Source organism: Pipra filicauda, unplaced genomic scaffold (assembly GCF_003945595.2).
Source record: "Pipra filicauda isolate LSUMZ 115617 unplaced genomic scaffold, ASM394559v2 scaffold34_size3990699_pilon, whole genome shotgun sequence".
Taxonomy (NCBI): domain Eukaryota; kingdom Metazoa; phylum Chordata; class Aves; order Passeriformes; family Pipridae; genus Pipra; species Pipra filicauda.
In genome coordinates this window covers 3,935,722-3,956,951 of record NW_024104476.1, presented here as the reverse complement: position 1 = coordinate 3,956,951, position 21,230 = coordinate 3,935,722, and the positions used below count along the sequence as shown (strand labels likewise).

The 21,230-nt window shown below is 40.8% G+C and overlaps 1 protein-coding gene across 1 annotated transcript; it reads left to right on the top strand.

Annotated features, from left to right (window-relative positions):
- Positions 1-1,878: 1,878 nt before the first annotated feature.
- Positions 1,879-2,285, top strand: LOC113988379 (coiled-coil-helix-coiled-coil-helix domain-containing protein 7-like). The gene has a single exon (XM_027721908.1). The coding sequence runs from the start codon at positions 2,026-2,028 to the stop codon at positions 2,278-2,280; it is 255 nt and encodes an 84-aa protein (XP_027577709.1). The 5' UTR covers positions 1,879-2,025; the 3' UTR covers positions 2,281-2,285.
- Positions 2,286-21,230: the final 18,945 nt, after the last annotated feature.

The window sequence follows — 21,230 nt, the reverse complement described above, 5'->3', positions numbered from 1 at the left end:
CAGTATTTTAATCATTCATTCAGCTGAATTATTCTCATTTTTACTTTCCAAGGATGCGGATCTATTTCCGAGACTCACTGGTTGTTCTCCCATAACCCTTTCACTCTCCAGAAGTCTGGAGAAGTATTTTTTTGTCTTGTCCATTCCAGCAGTGATAGAGTAAACATTTGCTTTGCTCCTTGTTGCTCAGCTCCTTCTTTTCTTCCTATTGTTTATCATATCCCTTCAGAAGGTGATTCCCTTCTGAACTAAGGGCCCTGTATGCTGACCAGACTCATCCTACAGGGAAGTCTGCTGCCCTTCTGGGGTCAGGGTGAGGGATTTTAGCAGGAGACTCCCTGAGCTAATTAATCCCTCTGATTATTACCCACTGTTGGTAATACAGGTTGACAGTGATGAGATTGATAAAAGAGGTACCAGGGCAATTAAAAAGGACTTTAAGGCTTTGGGTTGATTAGTTGATACGACAGGAGCATAGGTGGTGTTAGCTTCAATTCCTGCAGTAGCAGGGAGGAACAAGGGGAGGAATAGGAAAACCCATTTTATCAATAAGTGGCTAAGGATTGGTGCCACCAGTGGAATTTTTTTAATCATGGGGCAAAATTTATGGTACCAAGCCTACTGGAGTCAGAGGGGCTTCATCTATCAAGCAAGGGCAAAAGAACCCTAGCATATAAGTTTGCAGGGCTGATCAAGAGGGCTTTAAACTAGTTTTGAAGGGGGAAGAGGTTGAAGCCAGGCTCTCCAGAGAAGAGCCTAAGGGTGGAAAGCCAGGGTTAGGAGTGATATGAGCAGCCCAACTGAAGTACATGTACACTAATGCATGCAGTTTGGGAAACACGAAAGAGGAGCTGGAAGCCATCGTGCAGCAGGAAAGCTGTGATGTGAGCACCATCATGGAAACATGGTGGGATGACTCACATGACTGGAATGCTGCAATGGGTGACTACGTGCTCTTCAGAAGAGATAAGCGAGGTAGGAGAGGTGGAAAAGTGTCTCTGTATGTTAGAGAGTCTCTTGACTCTGTAGAACTTGAGGTCGGAGACGGTAAGGTGGAGTTCTTATGGGTCAGAATCAGGAGCGAGGCCAAAAAGGCCAACAGGGATGAAGGGGGTGATGAATTATTATGCAAGCAGCTGGCAGAGGTTTCAAAATCATCAATGCTTGTTCTTGTGGGTGACTTTAACCTGCCGGATGTCTGCTGGGAACTCAACACAGCGGAGAAGAGACAATCTAGGAGATTTCTAGAGTGTATAGAGGATAATTTCCTGTTGCAGCTTGTAAATAAAACTGCCAGGGCTGGGGCCCCATTAGACCTACTGTTTACAAACAGAAGGGGGCTGATGGGAGATGTGGTAGTTGGAGACCATCTGGGGTACAGTGACCACAAAATGATAGAGTTTTCAATACTCCGTAAAGGTAAGGAACAAACAACAAAACCTCTACCCTGGAGTTCCAGAGGGCAGACTTTGGCATATTCAGGAAGCTGTTTTGGAGAGTGTCTTGGAAACAGCCCTTAAAAACAAAGGGATCCAGGAAGGATGGGCATACTTCAAGAAAGGAATCTTGAAGGCGCAGGAGCAGACTGTCACAGTGTGCCAAAAGGTAAGCTGGTGGGTGAGACAACCGGCCTGGCTGAACAGGGAGATTTTGCAGGAAATTAGGGCAAAAAAGAGAATCTATCGCCTTTGGAAAAAAGGGTGGACAACTCATGAAGAGTTTAGGAATTTAGTTAGGTCACGTAGAAAGAAAATTAGAGAGGCAAAAGCATAATTTGAACCGCCATTGGCGGCTCGGCCGTGCCACTCAGCACCGCCGGGGCGTGGGCGGCGGCGGCGGCGCGGGGCCGGGGGGAGCCGCGGGGCCGGGGGGAGCCGCGGGGCCGGGAGCGGGGTAGGCTGCGCCCGTACTTAAGCGCGCTGCCCGAGCCGCTGACGTCTTTCGAATTGGAGACGGGCTGTCCCCCTCCCGCCCCGCGCTCCCGCGGACACGGCCGGGGACGGAGAGGTACAAGTATCTGTCTAGATGTCCAGGCATGCACAAAAGCTTAGAGATCACGGTATAAATCCATGTGTAGCGGAAACAGATGCCACTACAAAATGTCTGAATGAAAACAACTATAAGAAGGATATGTGTACTGCTTATTTTTTGAAGTACAAAAACTGCAGAAAATTCTGGCATGCCATTATGATGCAAAGGAGAAGAAATGGTGTGAAACCAGAGATGCCCTCAGCAGACGAGAGAAAGAAAATCTTGGAATCAGTGGGGAAGCCCTACTGACTAGAAACTTGTTTTTCATTTTTTTTGAGGATGGTGCTATCGTCAAAATTTTGGGTTTTTTGATCATGGGGCAAACTCCATGTTGCCTAGTCTTGTTAAACCAGATGGGCTTCATCTATCTGGGAAGGGCAAAAGAACTGTAGCCCGTAAGTTGGCAGGGTTAGTTAGGAGGGCTTTAAACTAGGTTTGAAGGGGGAAGGGGCGGCAACTGGGCTCTCCAGAAATAAGCCTAAGGGTGTAGTGCCTGAGTTGAGAATAAAATCAATGGCCCAGCTGAAGTGCATGTACACCAATGCACGCAGTATGGGAAACAAACAAGAGGAGCTGGAAGCCATAGTGCAGCAGGAAAACTATGACATAGTTGCTGTCACAGAAACGTGGTGGGATGACTCACACGACTGGAGTGCTGCCATGGGGGGCTACAAGCTCTTCAGAAAGGATAGGCAGGGTAGGAGAGGTGGAGGGGTGGCTTTATATGTTAGAGAGTCTCTTGACTCTGTTGAAGTTGAGGTCAGCAGTGACAAGGTTGAGTGCCTGTGGACCAGAATCAGGGGGAAGGCCAACAAGGCTGACATCCTTGTGGGTGTCTGTTACAGACCGCCCAACCAGGATGATGAAGGAGATGAATTATTCTACAAGCAGCTGGCAGATGTCTCAAAATCTCCAGCCCTTGTGCTCATGGGTGACTTTAACCTGCCGGATATCTGCTGGGAGCTTCATACTGCAGAGAAGAGGCAGTCAAGGAGGTTCCTGGAGTGTATAGAGGATAATTTCCTTCATCAACTGGTAAATGAGCCTACCAGGGGTAAGGCCCCACTAGACCTACTGTTTACAAACAGAGAGGGGCTGGTGGATGATGTAGTGGTTGGAGGCCGCCTGGGGCATAGTGACCACGAAATAATAGAATTTTCAATCCTTAGGGATGTAAGGAGAGCCATCATTAAAACTTCTACTCTGGACTTCCGGAGGGCAGATTTTGGCCTATTCAAAAAACTAATTCAGGGCATACCCTGGGAAACAACCCTTAAAGGCAAGGGGGTCCAGGAGGGATGGACATGCTTCAAACAGGCAATTTTGAGCGCACAGGAACAGGCTATTCCAGTGTGCCGAAAGGCCAGCCGGAGGGGAAGACGGCCAGCTTGGTTAAATAGGGAGGTTCTGAAAGAAATCAGGGATAAAAAGAAAGTTTACAGACTGTGGAAAAAAGGGCTGGCTACTTATGAAGAATTTACGAAGAGAACTAGGTCATGCAGGAAAAAAATTAGGGAAAGAAAAGTGGAATTTGAAGTTAATTTGGCTAATTCAGTTAGGGATAACAAAAAGTCCTTTTATAAATACATTAATAGCAAAAGAAGGGGCAAGGAAAACCTCAATTCTCTGTTGGACTTGGAGGGAAATATAGTTAACAAAGATAAGGAGAAGGCTGAGGTACTTAACACCTACTTTGCCTCAGTTTTTAGCAGTAAGACAGGTGGCCCTCAGAACAACTGGCCTCTAGAGCAGATAGACAGAGACAGAGAGCTGAATAGCCCTCCTGTATTCCAGGAGGATGTAGTTAGCGACTTACTGAGCCAGCTGGATCCTAACAAGTCTATGGGACCAGACGGGATCCATCCCAGGGTGATGAGGGAGCTGGCAGAAGAGCTTGCCAAACCGCTCTCCATCATCTTCCAACAGTCCTGGCTCTCTGGGAAGGTCCCAGATGATTGGAGGTTGGCGAATGTCACCCCAATCCACAAAAAAGGCTGCAAGCAGGACCCTGGCAACTACAGGCCTGTCAGCCTGACCTCGGTGCCTGGCAGGGTTATGGAGCAGATCATCCTCAGTGCAATCACACAGCACCTTCAGGATGGACAAGGGATCAGACCCAGCCAGCACGGGTTTAGGAGGGGCAGGTCCTGTCTGACCAACCTGATACCCTTTTATGATCAGGTGACCCGCCTGGTGGATGAGGGGAAGGCTGTGGATGTGGTCTATCTAGACTTCAGCAAGGCCTTTGACACTGTCTCCCATAATATACTCCTGGAAAAGCTGGTAGCCCATGGCTTGGACAAGTGTACCCTCTCCTGGATTAGGAGCTGGCTGGAGGGTCGGGCCCAGAGAGTGTTGGTGAATGGAGCTGCATCCAGCTGGCAGCCGGTCACCAGTGGTGTTCCCCAGGGGTCTGTGTTGGGTCCAGTCCTGTTTAATATCTTTATTGATGATTTAGATGAGGGGATTGAGTCCATCATCAGCAAATTTGCTGATGACACCAAACTGGGAGGGAGTGTCGACCTGCTGGAAGGCAGGAGGGCTCTGCAGAGGGATCTGGATAGACTTGAGAGATGGGCTGATTCCAATGGGATGAAGTTCAATAAAGCCAAGTGCAGGGTCCTGCACTTTGGCCACAACAACCCCCTGCAGCGCTACAGGCTGGGCACAGAGTGGCTGGAAAGCAGCCAGGCAGAAAGGGACCTGGGGGTACTAAGTGACAGGAAGCTCAACATGAGCCAACAGTGTGCCCAGGTGGCCAAGAAGGCCAATGGGATCTTGTCCTGTATCAAAAATAGCGTGTCCAGCAGGAGCAGGGAAGTGATCCTTCCCCTGTACTCTGCGTTGGTGAGGCCACACCTTGAGTATTGTGTTCAGTTCTGGGCCCCTCAGTTCAGAAAGGATCTTGAGGTGCTGGAGCGGGTCCAGAGAAGAGCAACAAGGCTGGTGAAGGGACTGGAGCATAAGTCCTATGGGGAGAGGCTGAGGGAGCTGGGGTTGTTTAGCCTGGAGAAGAGGAGGCTCAGAGGTGACCTCATCACCGTTTATAACTACCTGAAGGGAAGTTCTAGCCAGGTGGGGGTTGCTCTCTTCTCTCAGGCACTCAGCAATAGGACAAGGGGGCACGGGCTTAAGCTCCGCCAGGGGAAATTTAAGTTGGATATCAGGAGAAAATTCTTTACAGAGAGAGTAATCAGGCATTGGAATGGGCTGCCCAGAGAGGTGGTGGATCCACCATCCCTGGAGATTTTTAAACGCAGATTGGACGTGGCACTGAGTGCCATGATCTAGTAAATGGACTGGATTTGGACCAAGGGTTGGACTCGATGATCTCGGAGGTCTTTTCCAACCCAATCGATTCTATGATTCTATGATTCTAAGTGCCTCATAACTTCAAAATTTGCATTTATGATAGACAATTTAATAAACCACACTTCCTGGCGGTGTGCCAAATCCACCTCTCCAGGAAACACCAGAAGAATGTATGACTACCATGTGGTTGGTCACTGAGCTATCTGAGAAGCACATTGTGAGTCGTACTCATTAATTCATATGAAGGGATATAGTTATGAGGTTTTGGAAAGGGAATGGAAATAACTCAACTGTTTCTCTTGTTCAAAAAAAATCTGTATTAACATTTCCCTGTTGTTTAAAGCAGTGGTCGTAGCTGCTTGTTTTGTTTGATGTAGTTCATTGTCTGTTGGTTACATTTAAAGTTTCCAGTGAATGATTATATGAACCACCTCTTGACATCATCCCACATGAAAGACCAGGAAGTCTTCTACCAGCTGTACCATCCCTATCCAAAATATATAAGACTCCAGTAGTTGTCCATGCTTTTAAGATAATAGTGACTTCAAATGAGCTTCACCTAAAATGAATTGCAGAAATAGGTCTGGTGGATGTTTGACAAAATGGAGTGTCTATCCTTTTGGTTACTGCCAGACACACAGCTTCTCAAATATTCAGTTGTAAATAACTACATGTACATATGCTCATACAGTCAAAACGTATAAATCCATTTATATAACAGGTAGGGTATGACCTCTGGATTCATGATTGGCAGGCATCCTCCAGTCACATGGTGAAGCATCCACATCCTGCTGCCTTTAGGACTGTGGAGTCCTCAAGAGTGAGGAAGATGGAAGCAGGAGGTTTGCAATTCATCCAGCTCAGTGCCCTCTCTCTGCTTATGACTGATGTGCCTCAAGAGATGAGACACGAATGACAGGCTTGATTGCATCATTACATGAAACAAAACAGAAAAACAAAAAGAGGGAAAAAAATGGAAAACATGCCAGGTTAAACGCATGAAATGGAAAAACTTCCCAGACATGGAGAGTAAAAGAGTTAACCACAAACCTACACATCTAAGTTCTGAGGTGCATAACAGATTCTGTATATTAAGATCAATATTCAGCAAATATTTCCATTACAACTTCTAACACAAGTTCAAGAACTAGTGAACTTTAGCACCAAAGAAGCTAAAGTTCATCTAAAACCAAAACAAACCCCACAAGTTGTTCTTAGAAACTGGAGATAGGGAACAGACAGTCTGCTCTGTCTAGGTCAATGCAGGATTGCTCATTACAGCATTGCTTTCTGAACAAAGCATCCTATTTAATTTTATCATATCTGACTAATGCAATTTTTGATATTTGACAGGAAACAGTTCCAGAGAAAATTATTTCAATACACAAAGTAACACTGACACACATCCCACATTTTCTTCATGTCATCCTATTATCACCTTGCTTTTTTGACGTAAGGTCACCACTGTTTAACAAAAACATTAAGAGTAGTTTTGTTTTCCTCATAAATCATCCCACCAATCCTTTGATCCTTTTGACACCTTCTTCTTAATTCCTTTGATTCCATCAACATCTTTTCATAACAGGCACCTTGAAATGCTTGCAATTCAAACAAATGTAAATGTACTCCAGAACAAAGAAGTGTGTTATAAGATAGGGAAGAACCACTCTTTCTTTCCTCCCTTTTTTGGTCCCTAGAATATTTTTGCAGACAATTGGAACTGATCTTTTTTCATTACTACCTCAAACTCGGATCTTATGTATTTTTCAGTGTTCCTTAGATACTAAGAGGTTTTAGGTTTCCCAGACCCATTTTCTATTTAGTTTAAACTGCATAGCTGCAGAGCATTAAAAAATATTTCAAGATAAAACTCAATATAATGTATTTCTTTCCCTTATTTAATTTGGAAGGCTTGACACTGAATGAAGGATGATATCATGATGTCTATCTCTGGTGCTATTCCCTTCACAGATTTCTGTCCTGAAAAATTATGAATTAGTTCTGCAAAAGACCAAACTGTGAGTTCTAAAAATTATTTATGAAATCACATCAATTATCATCAAATAACACTTTTTTTCACATGTCCAATCAAACAAAATTAAGACTGTGTGTTTTGCAAGACTCAAAGTACATCTCAGAAGTTACCACTGTAACAAGCAATCACATTATTATAAATACTAAATACCATAAAAATTGCAATACGCAACCACTTGCTTTTAGAATATTTTCCAAACAGTGCACATGTTTAAAAATTTAACTGTTCACATATTTAAGCAGCTATCTATCTTGTGCTGGAACAAACCAACGTGTAGGTGGTGAATCTTCCAGCTGAGCTGAGCAAAAACATTAGTATACAGAAAAATAAGTGAAAGGGAGCCAAAATATCTCCCCTCTAAAGGCAGAAACTCATTTAAGCACATGAAAAAACATAGTCATTAGGGAAACTAGTTTATCTTCTCTTCCTGAAAGGATATAATAAATAACAGACACAATTACAGTATAGGCCACGTCCAGGAAATCTGTGAGGTCTCTTGGACCACACACTCCCTCTAGAAAGTCACACACATTAGTGATGAAGCAACTCACCCACTCAGGGCAATGCTCAGATCACTTACATATGACTAGAAAAGTAGAGAGAGACATTCACCAAATGGTTACCAGCACCTCAAGAACTACTACCATTGCCAGACTGGATGCCAGCTATCCCAGTGGCATTTGAGGATGAAGGAATAGCTACAGGCCTCTCCACAGGTTTATACTCCCCAATAATTCCAATGCAAGAGGAGAAAAAAACCCATTTCTAGAGAAAGTCTTTTGTTGGTTGCTTCATTTATTTTTTTAAACTTCAACATGCAAAAGCCCTCAGAACTGCAGAGCTCTTTCAACCCCAGTCAGCAACCACAGAAGTGGGTATGGATCATCTTGTGCCAGCCTACAAATTACAAACATCCCAACCAACATGCAAAAGGAAAATCAACTGCTTCCTCATCACACTAAATTACAGAAGAAGGAATATGGAATTTTTCATTCAACAGTTGCTTCTCCTCCAACTGGCTGACAGGTTAGGTATGTCTGCCCATTCTGAAAACCAAATGTACCCTATCTTCAAAATAAGATTACATAGAAGCCATTCAAAAACTTGGCTCTCAGCAGAGCCATAATCCAGGGGGAGGGACCAGGTCCTGCATTTTACTCCAGTGTGAGAGCACATGAACTTCAAAGAAAAAAAGGGGCCGGGCGGAGGAACCAAATAGAACAAAATCCAGCTTCTGCAGCATAGACAGGTTATGCTGACTATAGCCATCTTCCACTTTAAAAGTTTATCTCAGTCAAATGAAAACACATACACAAAAATAAAAACAACTAAAATATAGTTCATGGAAAAATTAAGATTCAAAGCTTAAAATCAGCCTCTACTCACTAAGGACAATGCTGAACAGCAATTTTCATTCCTCTTTTGGTTCATAAACAGAGACTATTACAACATTACCAAACCATTAATAGAGTAACGGCATGCACACGTTAAAACAACAGAAACGCAAAATTTGAACTACTTAAATTCAAAGCTACTGGGACATATAACTCATCCAGGATCAAATAATTAATTTAGAATTACATGCAAAAACACAACAGTAGTTATATGCAAAAACAGAACAGTAGTGTACAGCAAAGAGACTTTAGCAAGTTGCCGGTGGTGAGCAGACAGAACAGGTAGGTGGACATATCTATTATTCTTTAAGCAGGACACTAGCTTCCCTGCAAGACCAGCAGACAGACTATTTCTGTCATCAAGTAACGCGATAAACACAAATTAAGAGATACGTTCTTTGCTTCTCTCAAGCAAAATCAAGATGCCTGTGGCGATCCAAAGATAACAGAACACTCCCTGCCCTGAGCAAGGGAGCTCACAAAGAGAAGCTGTTGGGGTGAGAGATCTGTGGGTTTTGCCAGTAGGAGCCCAGATTTTGGCATTTGCTAAGTCCTTGCATCCACCCTTGCACTGTCACTTGAACCATCTTGCCTTCTCCTCTCTTTATGAGGACAATGCCCATGCACAGGACTGTATACATCTCTGAATATTAAGCCAGTGCTTGTTTGTTACTATTTTATGTAATGCTTTTTTTGTTATTCTTCCAAATTACTATTCCTTTAGAAAAAAACAAATGCTTGATCGTACCTGCTTCCTCTCTAAATAAGATACATAGTGATGTCCTGAGCTTCCGAGGCTGTGCAGAAAACCACAGGAAACTAACATTAAAAACAAAACACTGTTTTCTAAAAAAGAAACTTTATATTTCTGAGAATTTGACTGAAGATGGACACATAATGGTCTAAGTCAGACCAAAAATAAGTAGCAAGTAATTTTGTTTCCTCCCAGACTGCAAACTGCTTCACCATACATTGGGATTGTAATTGTCCATTCCTCAATTATCAGACCAATGCCTTCCTCATATGGGCTGTAATGTCTGAGGACTTCAGAGACAGTGTGGAATATGTTACATGTATTTGCAAAGATGGATACACACATACTGCTCTCTTCAGCTAATAAATGATGCCTCAGCCCAGACACACAAGTCTGAGGTACTGGATTTTAGTTAACCACTAATTTAATAACCTTTCACATTATCAGACACAGAAAAACTCAAGTGAGTAATGATAGCATTCATTTTGATCAGTCTCTGTTCAGACTTTCAGTAAAATAAAGTACATTGGGAAGAGAGATATTTGTTTTTCAAATTATCTGGCTTGTTTGAGGCAAATCTGAACACTTCATCCTCACAGACAAAAAAAAAAGTACTCAATAAAGTAATATATTCTACTTAGTCAGAAGTGCAAGCATGAATGGAAAGTGAAGCCTGCAAATGTAGACTATCCCTTGGCAGAGAACTCTATGATTACAGATATGGATTCATCATGAAAAACTTCAAACGGAAGATTTGCTAATTGGTTATTAAATTATTTTTATGACATTAGAACTGTGTGAAGACGTGTATTTGAGACATTCAGACTTCTTTAAGTACTGTATAATATAGAATGGAGAATAAAATAGTGTCTGACAACTTTGTCAGATACGCCTTATTATTATTAACTTTCTCCTTAAAAGTACTGTCTTAGAAGAAGAATCACAATCATAAATAATATATCTGAGGTCAATGATTAATCAATCAATTAATTGATAGATAGAAGCAAGACCATTTTTCTTTTCTTTCTTTTGCAGCACAATTCAATAGCAAAAGGCTAAATGGAGAAAAACCATTAAAAAGATCTTTTTTTTTTTACTGTTTTCACAGATCGTATGTGAAGTATGAGTCCCTTGGATACAATCCCTGAATCTCTGGCAAAGAACCTTATACTATTCTTCAGCTAAAAGGCAGTTAGATATCTAAAGATTAGCTTCATGTTACCTGATATACTTCTACATATAATTAGTTAAAGATACAGATGAATCTTCCCCTGTCCATACAGGAGAGGTGTTTTAGTCCAAGAGAAGAGCTGGACAACTTTACCGTCTAAACAGAAAAGTTAACTTGCCTTATCAGTTCCAAAATACTCAGCTGTAATGCTGTTGACTATGACTAATTGCATTTGGCACAGCTTTAATAAACCTTCAGAGAATTCTATTTGCTATATGCAAATACATCATCAGTTCAAATATTTGCCGGTATCGGATGATGATATTTGAAAACAAGAATACTTCTGGGTTTTTCTAGAGTCCATTCTTAAGGTAGTCACAAAGCAACTTCGCTGTAGTAACATTAATCAACTTTCAATCCGTGTGCAGAGATCAAAGTAGTTACTATATACAAACATCCCAACAACAACAAAACAGCACTCACAATTATTTACAAGAAACTTCAATAGTCTCACCTACACAAACCCAAATGTTGCCTTTCATTCTCCACCTCCAAAGCCACATATTTCAATAAAGCCCACTCTGCTTTGTGAAACAAACTGAGTATGATCAATCTACACCAGCAGCAGATGCAGGAACAGACTACAGGGGCTCAGGATGGAACTTCCTAACCTGCACAATCCTTGCCTCTTTAACTCAGATGCCACTGCAGCAGCACAGGATAAATCTGGGAACTCAAGCGCAGAACAGTCTAATACCTGGTACAAAAAACCCTCACTGGCACTATAATCACTGCACAGGCTTTCCACCTTCAGTCAAAATCACATTCCCTCATGCCTCAAACCAGTGAGAAAAGGAGCATATAATTGTTTATTTGGCATTACAAGAAGAGAGGAAACACTTAGGGGGTAAGACATGAAGAAGCCCACTGATAAGAGTCTGGAGGGAAAGATATCGTTAATTTAACCCCCATAGTCACTTTGGAAAACCAGCGGAAGTATGTTAAACATATTAATACATGACAGAAAAGTAAAGAGGGCATGCGCAACACATGGCAGTGTCTTCATTAATGCCAGATTACCATTTGGTATGATCACCATGCAAATCTATGCCTAAGCAGATGCAGACACAATCACGTTTAAGTTTGCATGAGCACAGGATGCTGCATTCATGCTGACTTCACACCAGCTGAAGAAGTACAAACAATACCTGTTCAGGCATTGTAAGGGTCATAGAGAGCTGAACAATATCTGACAGAGCAGAAAACCCACTAGTATAAGGTTAACAATAAAACTGGAGATGAAAAGTTATGTTTACGTGTGTGGTTATGGGTTTTTGATCTGCTGACTAGTACCCTAAAGACGCATCATTGAATCAACACTCTAACTCAAGCCAGTAAATAAGTGTCTACAGGGTAAGAAGTAACACAGCATCCTCCTCCCTCTATACTGCTCTGTCCCCATGGGCGAACTAAGAGTTTTTTCAGTCTTTAACTCTGGAGGGACGCTCATGTAGCCTGTGCTCTTGTAAGCAGTTAAAATGTATCTACAGTAGAAGGGAGATGGGCAGAGAAACAAAAAAACTTTTGTATTAATGCAATTTCACACACGCATAGGAGAAAATAAATCAGAAAAGCCAAGTTGGGATTACAGACATAGCTGCTTAGATTGCCTAAATGAGACAATATGTATTATCTCATCTGGCAGTTTAGCATGACTGAAATGAAACATAATTTGCAGTTGACGCCAACTGGCAGGAGACAAATGTTCCTGGTAATCTTTCTGTTTTATTAAAAAAGTACTTCTGTCTTAAATTATATGGAAAATGGATCGGAGACTTTTGGTCTAAAAAGTACAAGATTTGCAGATGCTACCCTGAGCTGCTAACTCAAAGAAAAACGTGTCTTGAGTTTTTACAATTTAAAAAGACAAATGTAAAATTATGCCAGGTCTAATCTACCCAGTACCCCTGTCTCCAAGAGCAGCAAAAAGCAGATGTCTGGGGAAGAGCATAAGAATAGTGTAAGCATGTAGTCATACTTTCCCCAAATACGCTCTTCTCCAATAATCTGCAGCTTGGGAACTTTCAAAGCCAGAGGTCATGCTTATGTATTTAATAATCCCCTACAGACTCTCTTTTCCCCCCACTCAATTTGGCCAGTCTCACTTTGAATCAGTATAGATTTTCAGTATCCACAACATCCTGTGGAGTTACACAACTTAATATATGTGCATGACAGAACTCCTCTTTTTGCTACTCCAAATCCAACACCTGCTAGACTTGCTAGTTCATTTTCACGCTCATTAGTTCTTCTGCTGGGAGAGAAAATGAACAATTGATCCCTAAGCCCCTCGCCATGCCATTCATGTTTTTATAAAACCATCACTGCATCCCCAGTTGTCTCTTCTACTCAGCAATTTAACTGTTCTTTGTAAGGAAGGTGTTAATGCATCTCTGGCTGTCCTTGCCAGTGCCTTGCCTTCCCCTTTTCTGTAGTGCTCAGTTATCTGCTGGCCCTCTGTAGCAGACTTTCCACTCACAGACTTACTCCTCAAATTCTTTTCTAACCTGAGTTCTGATGGACATTCATTTCTGCCAGAATTTGACCTTTCTGTTTTTTTCTTTCACATACAACTTGTACCTTTTTAACTACACCTACTACTCCTGAAAGTGCCTTTTTCAATTTTCATTATAAAATGAACTACTATTAATGTTGCAAAAAATAGACAATTACAAAGGCCAAGAGATTCTTGTGAAAATATTTACCTCCATCACCTGTAAATTAACAGAAAGACCGGAGGAGAAAGTCAGTTTCCCACTGAGCATTACAAGTGACATGAATTGCTTTCCCCAGTCCACAAGACAACCGGGAATACAGTGATTTTTTCCTACCACAGATTCTTCAATACACATTTGTAATTTAAACCATTTACACTGCCCAGAAAATACTTTCTCCTAAAATTCTCTCTCTTCTATATTTCTTTTCCTGAAAAGGTTCATTACGCACAGAAAAAAAAAGGAGACTTAGTTAAAAAATTTGTCCCTTTTTTCAGGTAACATTTCTGAAGAATGCTTGTTTCAGTATTTTCAGGGTCTGTATGATGTGATAAAGTAAGCTATTATATAACCAGGCAATGTTAGTCTAGAAAAGGTAGCTTGTTTATTGGAGAAAAACATGAGAGTTCAAAATGACTAACTGGAGGAATTACCTGAAAAAACAATGTCATCTTTAGTAAAAACATGGGCAAGATGCTACAGTTAGGCAGAAATAGCCAGCTATAAAGTGATCAGTGAGAGTAATGTCTTAGAAAAGCATCTTTGGATGAGGATCTGATGGATCACTGCCTGACCATGAAAAAGAGTCACAGTGCTGAAAAAAACATCCTCATTGTGTTAGTAAGTATAAAGAGGATCCTGTTCTGCTTTATTCACATCATTAAAGCCTTAAGGGGAACACAGTCTTAACTTGGACGAACAAAAAATACATGTGAAGTAATCAAAGTAACTCAAAGAAAAGCAACAAAAATAACTGGTGCACAAAACCCAGCACCTGTGAGGTGAGAAACAGGAGGCTATGGCAGTTAATAAAACGCAGTGTGAGAAGAAAATCAGCTACTTGCTGTGTGCAAGACAGATGTAGGATGAGCAGTTGTGATGCTAAATTGCAACAGGAAAGGTGTGAATTGGATAATACGAAAAGAAAACTTCCCCATAGCATGATGATGTAAGGGAGACCATTGAGTTCCTTAGAACAAGTCACAGATGACAGATATGGATGATCCTAACCTGACATAGAAGAAGGGACTAGATGACTGCATAAGGTCTCTTCAATCCTATTTTTTATGATCTTTTGGGGACCTAAGGCGAATCGCTTCTTTTCACCGATTTAACAACAACAAAATAAAAGTGGGGGGTTAAAGGGAAGTACAGGGTTGCCTTGAAAAAAATTAGGCTGCTCAGACAAACTTTGCATTTAGATCCTTCCCCTGCCCAACTCCAAGAAGCCTGTGGAAAGAATGGGAGACCAGCAGTCAAGAGCTGGAGACATTGTGCTGAAAATGTGGACTTCTATTCTCTGATCTTGCCCGGACATTCTTTAAATCTGGCTTGGAAGCACAGGCATACTATGCAGAGTACAGTGCACATGTACATGTGAGACACTCCCAATGCACTCTTACAGCAACAGATCGTTTACCTACTGTGCAATGCACACCGTGTGCAACAGAAAATTGAGGTAAACTCTGCTGATATGTGCTGGTCAAGCACCAATAAATCAGAGTATTTCTAAGGCTCTGTTTTAGATTGGACTTTCACTCTTTCACGTTAACATGTACCATTCCTGCATTAACCAAGCTCAAGAAAGGCTGGATATTTCTGTACTCCAAATCTGGCCACGATAAAAGGCAAGCTCTAATTCAAGCTGTCAGGGCTGTCATGGAATGCAGTCTGGGTCACTTAGATGTAAAGATTGGTTGAAGGTAATTACACTGATTTTATGCAGTCATGATCATGACTAATGATTGAATAAACATGTATACGCAACACAAACCTCATGCACATTTCTGCAAAGTGGATACCTCTGCTAAATTATCTACCATCTCAGCAGAGCAATCAGCTGGGCAGTCTGTGGAATATCTTGCATGCCAGCTGTCATGTACTATGTCTATTAGTAGCTTAAAGAAAACCTAAACCAGAGAAAAATGAGATCTTTGTTAACTCCTCAAAGGTAAACCACATGAGAGCAACACTAGCCTGAGAAAAAATCAGTGCAGAGAGAGAGAAGAGACATAAGAATGCATGAAACTTTTATTATTATGCCCAATTTGACCCACCACTTAATGTTGAACTTACAAGTTAAAACAATTTTCTAAAAGCACGGAAGCAATACCACAAATATGACTGAACATAAAATGTTATTATTCCCAACATGTAAAATAAAAGAACATATTACCATATTTAGACTAGAATTTACACTTTAAATTTTCTTGTAAACTTTAAATTGCTTGGACTTGCCTGTGCAAAATGACATTCAGTGTTTATCAGGTGTCTGTTCCAAAATCAAGTTACAATTGCTAAAATTATCACGATGACCAGGTACACTTACCGCCTTATTTTGTGAAATAAGCATTTTAGAAAGCTGTGAGAACTAGAGGATTTGTATGAGATACCCTCCAATACTTATATTTCAAGCACAATTCAATAGGTATTATTCATCAGTACTAAACAGTTGTGCAGAAAGATGCTAACATTCCTTACACACAAAGAACTCTCTTGAGAAATTCTCTACAGATCTTGCTTTAGTGTCATGACTGTCGCTTACTCACTCCCACCTCAGTGAGATGGGCAAGAGAATCAGAAGAGTAAAAGAGAGAGAACTCATGGGTTGATACACAGACACTTTAGCAGGTAAAGCAAAAGCCACTCACGCAAGTAAAGCAAAACAAGGGCATTCCATTCACTGCTTTCCATGGGCAGGCCAGAGTTCATCCACTTCCAGGAAAGCAGGGCTCCATCACAGGTAATTGTGACTTGGGAAGACAAATGCCATCATTGCAATCATTCCCTCTCCTTCTTATTCTTCCCCCAGCTTTACATGCTGAGCACATTGCCATATGGTATGGAATATCCCTGTGGTCAGCTAGGGTCAGCTGTCCCAGCTATGTTCCCTCCCAGTTTTTTGTGCACCCCCAGTCTACTTGCTTGCAGAGCTTGAGAAGCTGAAAAGTCCTTGACTTGGTGTAAGTATTGCCTAGCAACAACTAAAACATCAGTGCATTATCAACATTAGTCTCATACTAAACCCAAAACAGAGCACTACACCAGCTACCAGGAAGGAAATTAACCCAGCTGAAAGCAGAACATCAGTAAACTTCTAATATATGACAAACTGTACTCTTATCTGCAGCACCTTCTCTTTTACAGGTACATTAACTGCAGGAACAGTAACTATATTTACAGCACTCTTTATACATGACTTATTAAAGATTTCAGAAAAAAACACCACCCCTATGTATGAATGAAAGTATTTTCAGTACAGCCTTCCCTCCTCAAAATTACTATTTGCACAGGATGTATCTAAGCAATATGCACTAATACTGCTAAGAAAAAAAACAAGAGTACCTAACCATTAAAATAAGGTTTCTCTCAAATGTGTTTGCCAAAATGTAAAACTGGCGCACTATCACCACCACGCACTTTAGTGATGAGGTCAGGTTTTGACAAATGAAAGTTCAACGAAAAGGCTGAAAAACCTGTTTACAATGATCCCAGACACAAGCCTTGCAAGCTGCAATTCACTGACCTATGTAAACTGATTTGGCTTTCAGATAATCTCCCAGTGAATACTATTGCAAAATCTATAAACACAGATGGCACCAACTGGCACTCTTTTTGCAATCTCAGCAGAAGATCAAATAGATACAGATACTGAATTTATCCTCCCACTTCACAGGTGATTCTTTCCAACCAGGTTTAAGGGATTATGCTTGGAAGCTGAACCAAAAAAGTTCTGCAGCAGCTACCCAAAGCCTCGGCCACCCTGAGAAGACACACTTCTCAAAAAAAGCTGATTTAAGAACTATACGGCTTTTAATAAAGCTTTTTAATAAAGTTCAGATCAGGCTATAATTGCTACAATTATCATGTTGACCATTTGTATTAGCAAGAAATTTACAAGATTTTTTTCCTAAAGCAGCATTACAGAAAAACCTACTTGGGATCAAAAAGAATTCTGCAAAATGAAAGGCCAACAACCTACAGTCCAACTTTAGTGAAAGAATCAATCATAATATTAAAGGCTATTATATAATTTTACCTACAAAATTTACTGTTAATCATCTGGAATAGAATGACAGCACTAATACCTATTGGTGAACTGTCAGAAATTATGTGTGAAAGAAGGTGTACAACACATGCAGTGTCAAGTGTCAGCAAACATGAAGATCAATTAGTGAACTCTAAAGCTAATTCTGTGCATGTGTGTAAATTCAAATCCAAGACACTTTCACCAGTAAGATGTTAGAATGTAGAACACATGAATCTAACACTACCTTCATAATCTTCAAGATAATGAGACAGCATTAATACAAAGAATTTTGAAATAGAACACTGACACCAATGACAAGGCAGGCTGTACAGCTGCTTCAGTAACGTTGCTTCATTAATCGTTTCTGAGCACCAGAAGCTGTTAAAGGTGAAAATGAAAATATTTGAAAATCAGCTTAAAGTAAGTCTTTTTTGTGTGTCTGGGTTCATTTATTGTAGTACTCTCACTTGCTGCAACACAAAATGACACTTTCTCCAAGACATTTTTTCCTCTTTTCATTATATTTCATTCTCATGGTTTGTCATTTAGTTGTCATGTTTTCACCATGGGCCTCAGAGAAACCCTCAAAGAAAACCCCAACCAACAACATCTAAAGCAATATACGTAAGAAATGTTTTAAGAAACAAATTGCTGCAGCATTCTCTTCATGCAGCAACATCTTATATATTCTGGATTCTCCTTTGAAGAGCCACATCTAACTTTACTATGCAGCTCCAAGCTGAAAAAGACAGTATTATTATAAAAATCAAAAGACAAGGAAGACTGGAGAAATTAGTATTTAGCAACAGACCATGATTTTTATTTTTTTTTTTTAATTACATACAGTGAATCAGAAACTGTATCCTATTGATTGTGTGAACAGCACAATGGTCTCTATCTTCTGCTGTGATTTATTTATGCTCAGTCATGGGAAATATAACTGCCCAACTGCTACATGTATGGCCATAGTTCAGAATTTCATATATATTCCCGATCCACTCACACAAATTGGGTACATTTGCAGTCATCTGCTTGCCATTGCAGCAAATTTATAATTCAATTACTCTTTTATTGTGGGCTTTGTTTTCTTTTGAATTACGTTCCACAAAAATACCTTTTAAGAAAATACTTCTAGGAAAATTGATTATTCTCTGATTAACTGATGTTGAAATACTTACCTGTGACTTCCTAAAGTCTAAACATAAAGAGAAACAAAGGTAATTAAAAAAGAAATTAAGTTCACAAATTGGCATTATTTTTCAAAATGCATCAACTACTTTCAGCGGTATAACATGAAAATATCACTTTACTTAAAAGACTGTTTAAAAGTAAAATAATAGAACTTGTTTAGACAGCTTTCAGAGTATCTGACCAGACCTTCCCAGCAATTTCAAAAGACAAATCTATTTTTTTCATCTGGGCTTTATGGATGCTCTACATTCAGCTTAATTCCAGTTCATCTGTATGTAGGACAATGATTTTGGAAAAATACATCCTGTTAGTTCCACATTTCCAGGGCAGATCTCCACAACCCAGGAGAAATATGTCAATTTTCTGAAAGCTGAAAACCGGAAGGAATAATCTAAGCAAAAGTCTTTAGCGTTATTTTAACAGACTTGTTAACTACAATCACATCAGCAATCAAAAAAGGACTCTGAGAGCCAGGATCACCTTCCAGCCGCTAGCCAGCTCTACACTTGTTGCCAAATGAGTTAAAAATGCTGACATCCCAAATGATTTATCCCTAGGCAGAAAGCAAAGAAATGGAAACTATTGTGGGGGAAGGGAGGCACAGAAAACACAGAGGAAAGCAGCAAATAGGAAGACACAGAAAGCCCTTGTTCCAGGGGAAGGAAGGAATGGGGACATAAAAGGGCTTCTCTCATTGCCACCAGCAGTTCAGAAGTTGATCATTGCTTTTCTCCCCACAGGCTGGATGGTGCAGAGTCACCCACAAGATGAGCTGTGTGTGCTTGTGCCTGTGCACGAACACGTGTGGGTAGGAAGCAAGGACAGTGAGGGACAGTGGAGCAGCACTTCACCCTCCCACTTCAAGCTTCACCAGGGGCTAGTCCTACGTGAAAAGACTCTTTCCTTTTGCTCTTGTAACAAGTTGATTTTAAGACACTGAGGGTGAAATTCCTAGAAATTGTTTTTTGCCTGCAGAGCATAACCAGAAATCTCTCATCAGATAGGAGCTGCCATCCTGTGTTCAACAGGTCCCCTTGTCACAACCACCTCTTCTCTTTTACTAGGGAGCCCTCCAACAAGTACTAACAAAGTAGAAGCTTCTGGAAATACAAACTTTGATCAATAATAATTCTGTTCTTCACAACACTCAGGAAAATAATGAATCCTCCTTTTCATGTAATTATTATTTAAACAGCAATGTCTACACGGTATGCAAAATAAAACACTAGGTTTCTTGTCTGGTACCAACTACACAGTCACCTGCAGCTCAACCAGCTCCTGCTGATGCAATAACATGTAGCACTTAGTATGTCACTGTCCTACTGTATTACAAAACACCACAAGCAATTTTCACTGCTATAAGACAGAACATGAAAAAAGATCATTGCAACCATGGACTTCCTTTCAGTCTGCGCCAGAAGTACTCCTGATCCAAACTTACCAGCCCAGCACAATCCAGAGTGACTTAGATGATGTGGAGGAATATGCTTTGACTAAAGAGATAACAAAAATACTATAATATTCTTATACCAAAATGCTGCTGCATCCACTCCCAGTGATTTATATTTGTAAAAGCAAATGACACACTATTGCTACTTGCCTGACATGTGGGTACATCATCATGCACGCATCTCCCAGAATGCTTAATAAAGCAGATGCTTAACTAACAAAAAGATAAAGTGGGTAATTTCCTACATACTGATTAGAACTACTCTATGACCCACACAAAGAAATCCTGTGAAGAAAGCAGTGATGTGATTAAAACTGGAGTGGCTGCAACTATCATATTCAGTGAAATAATCAAGGAATGGTCCCATGAAACTGTGTCTGAGATAAAACCCTCTCATTAACTGCCCTAATAGTCTGTCTACATCCTGCATCTAACAATGCATGAACACGGAGAAAATACTCCAGAAGGTGCCTTAGATTAATTTGGATTATATTTCTGCAGTGTGATTCACTCAGAAAAATAAAACTGAACATTTATTTCAGTGTCCATGGCACTTCCTAATTAGCCACTCCTTGTGCACAGCATAAATTTAGGCCTCTATGAGTTACAGCACTGAGGTTTCTATGACCAAAGCAAACCCATGAATACAAGAGGGCTCCTTGCAGGTGTGAGCTTGCACAGCCAGAACCCACTGCAGGACTGTGACCAAACAGACATCTTCATTACGGTATTTGTAATGGTGCCGAGGAATGTTTCCCTAAGAAAGCCAAACCTTGTAATTAACATACATAATATTTCCTTCTGGATGAGATCAGCTAGAGCACTGTAATTGTTATCAGTTATTCTTATTAACACATCTCTGATTAGGATGCGCACACTCGCAGTGTCTCGTTTGCTTACTTCTGGCTTGGTGTAAACTTATTACCATGGTGCAACCCAGCTGCTCTGCCACCAGGTACTGGTAGCACGTGCACTTGTCTGGACACAGCACTGCCAGCTCTGCTATTTTACTTGATGTTGCTCCAACGCACCCACAACTTCTGAATTATGGGATCCAACCTCAGCAGTGAGTTCCTTTGAAGTGACGC

What these genes read in the sequence shown, in the direction of transcription:
- LOC113988379 (XM_027721908.1), top strand. Translation starts at nt 2,026, where the DNA reads ATGTCCAGGCATGCACAAAAGCTTAGAGATCACGGTATAAATCCATGT.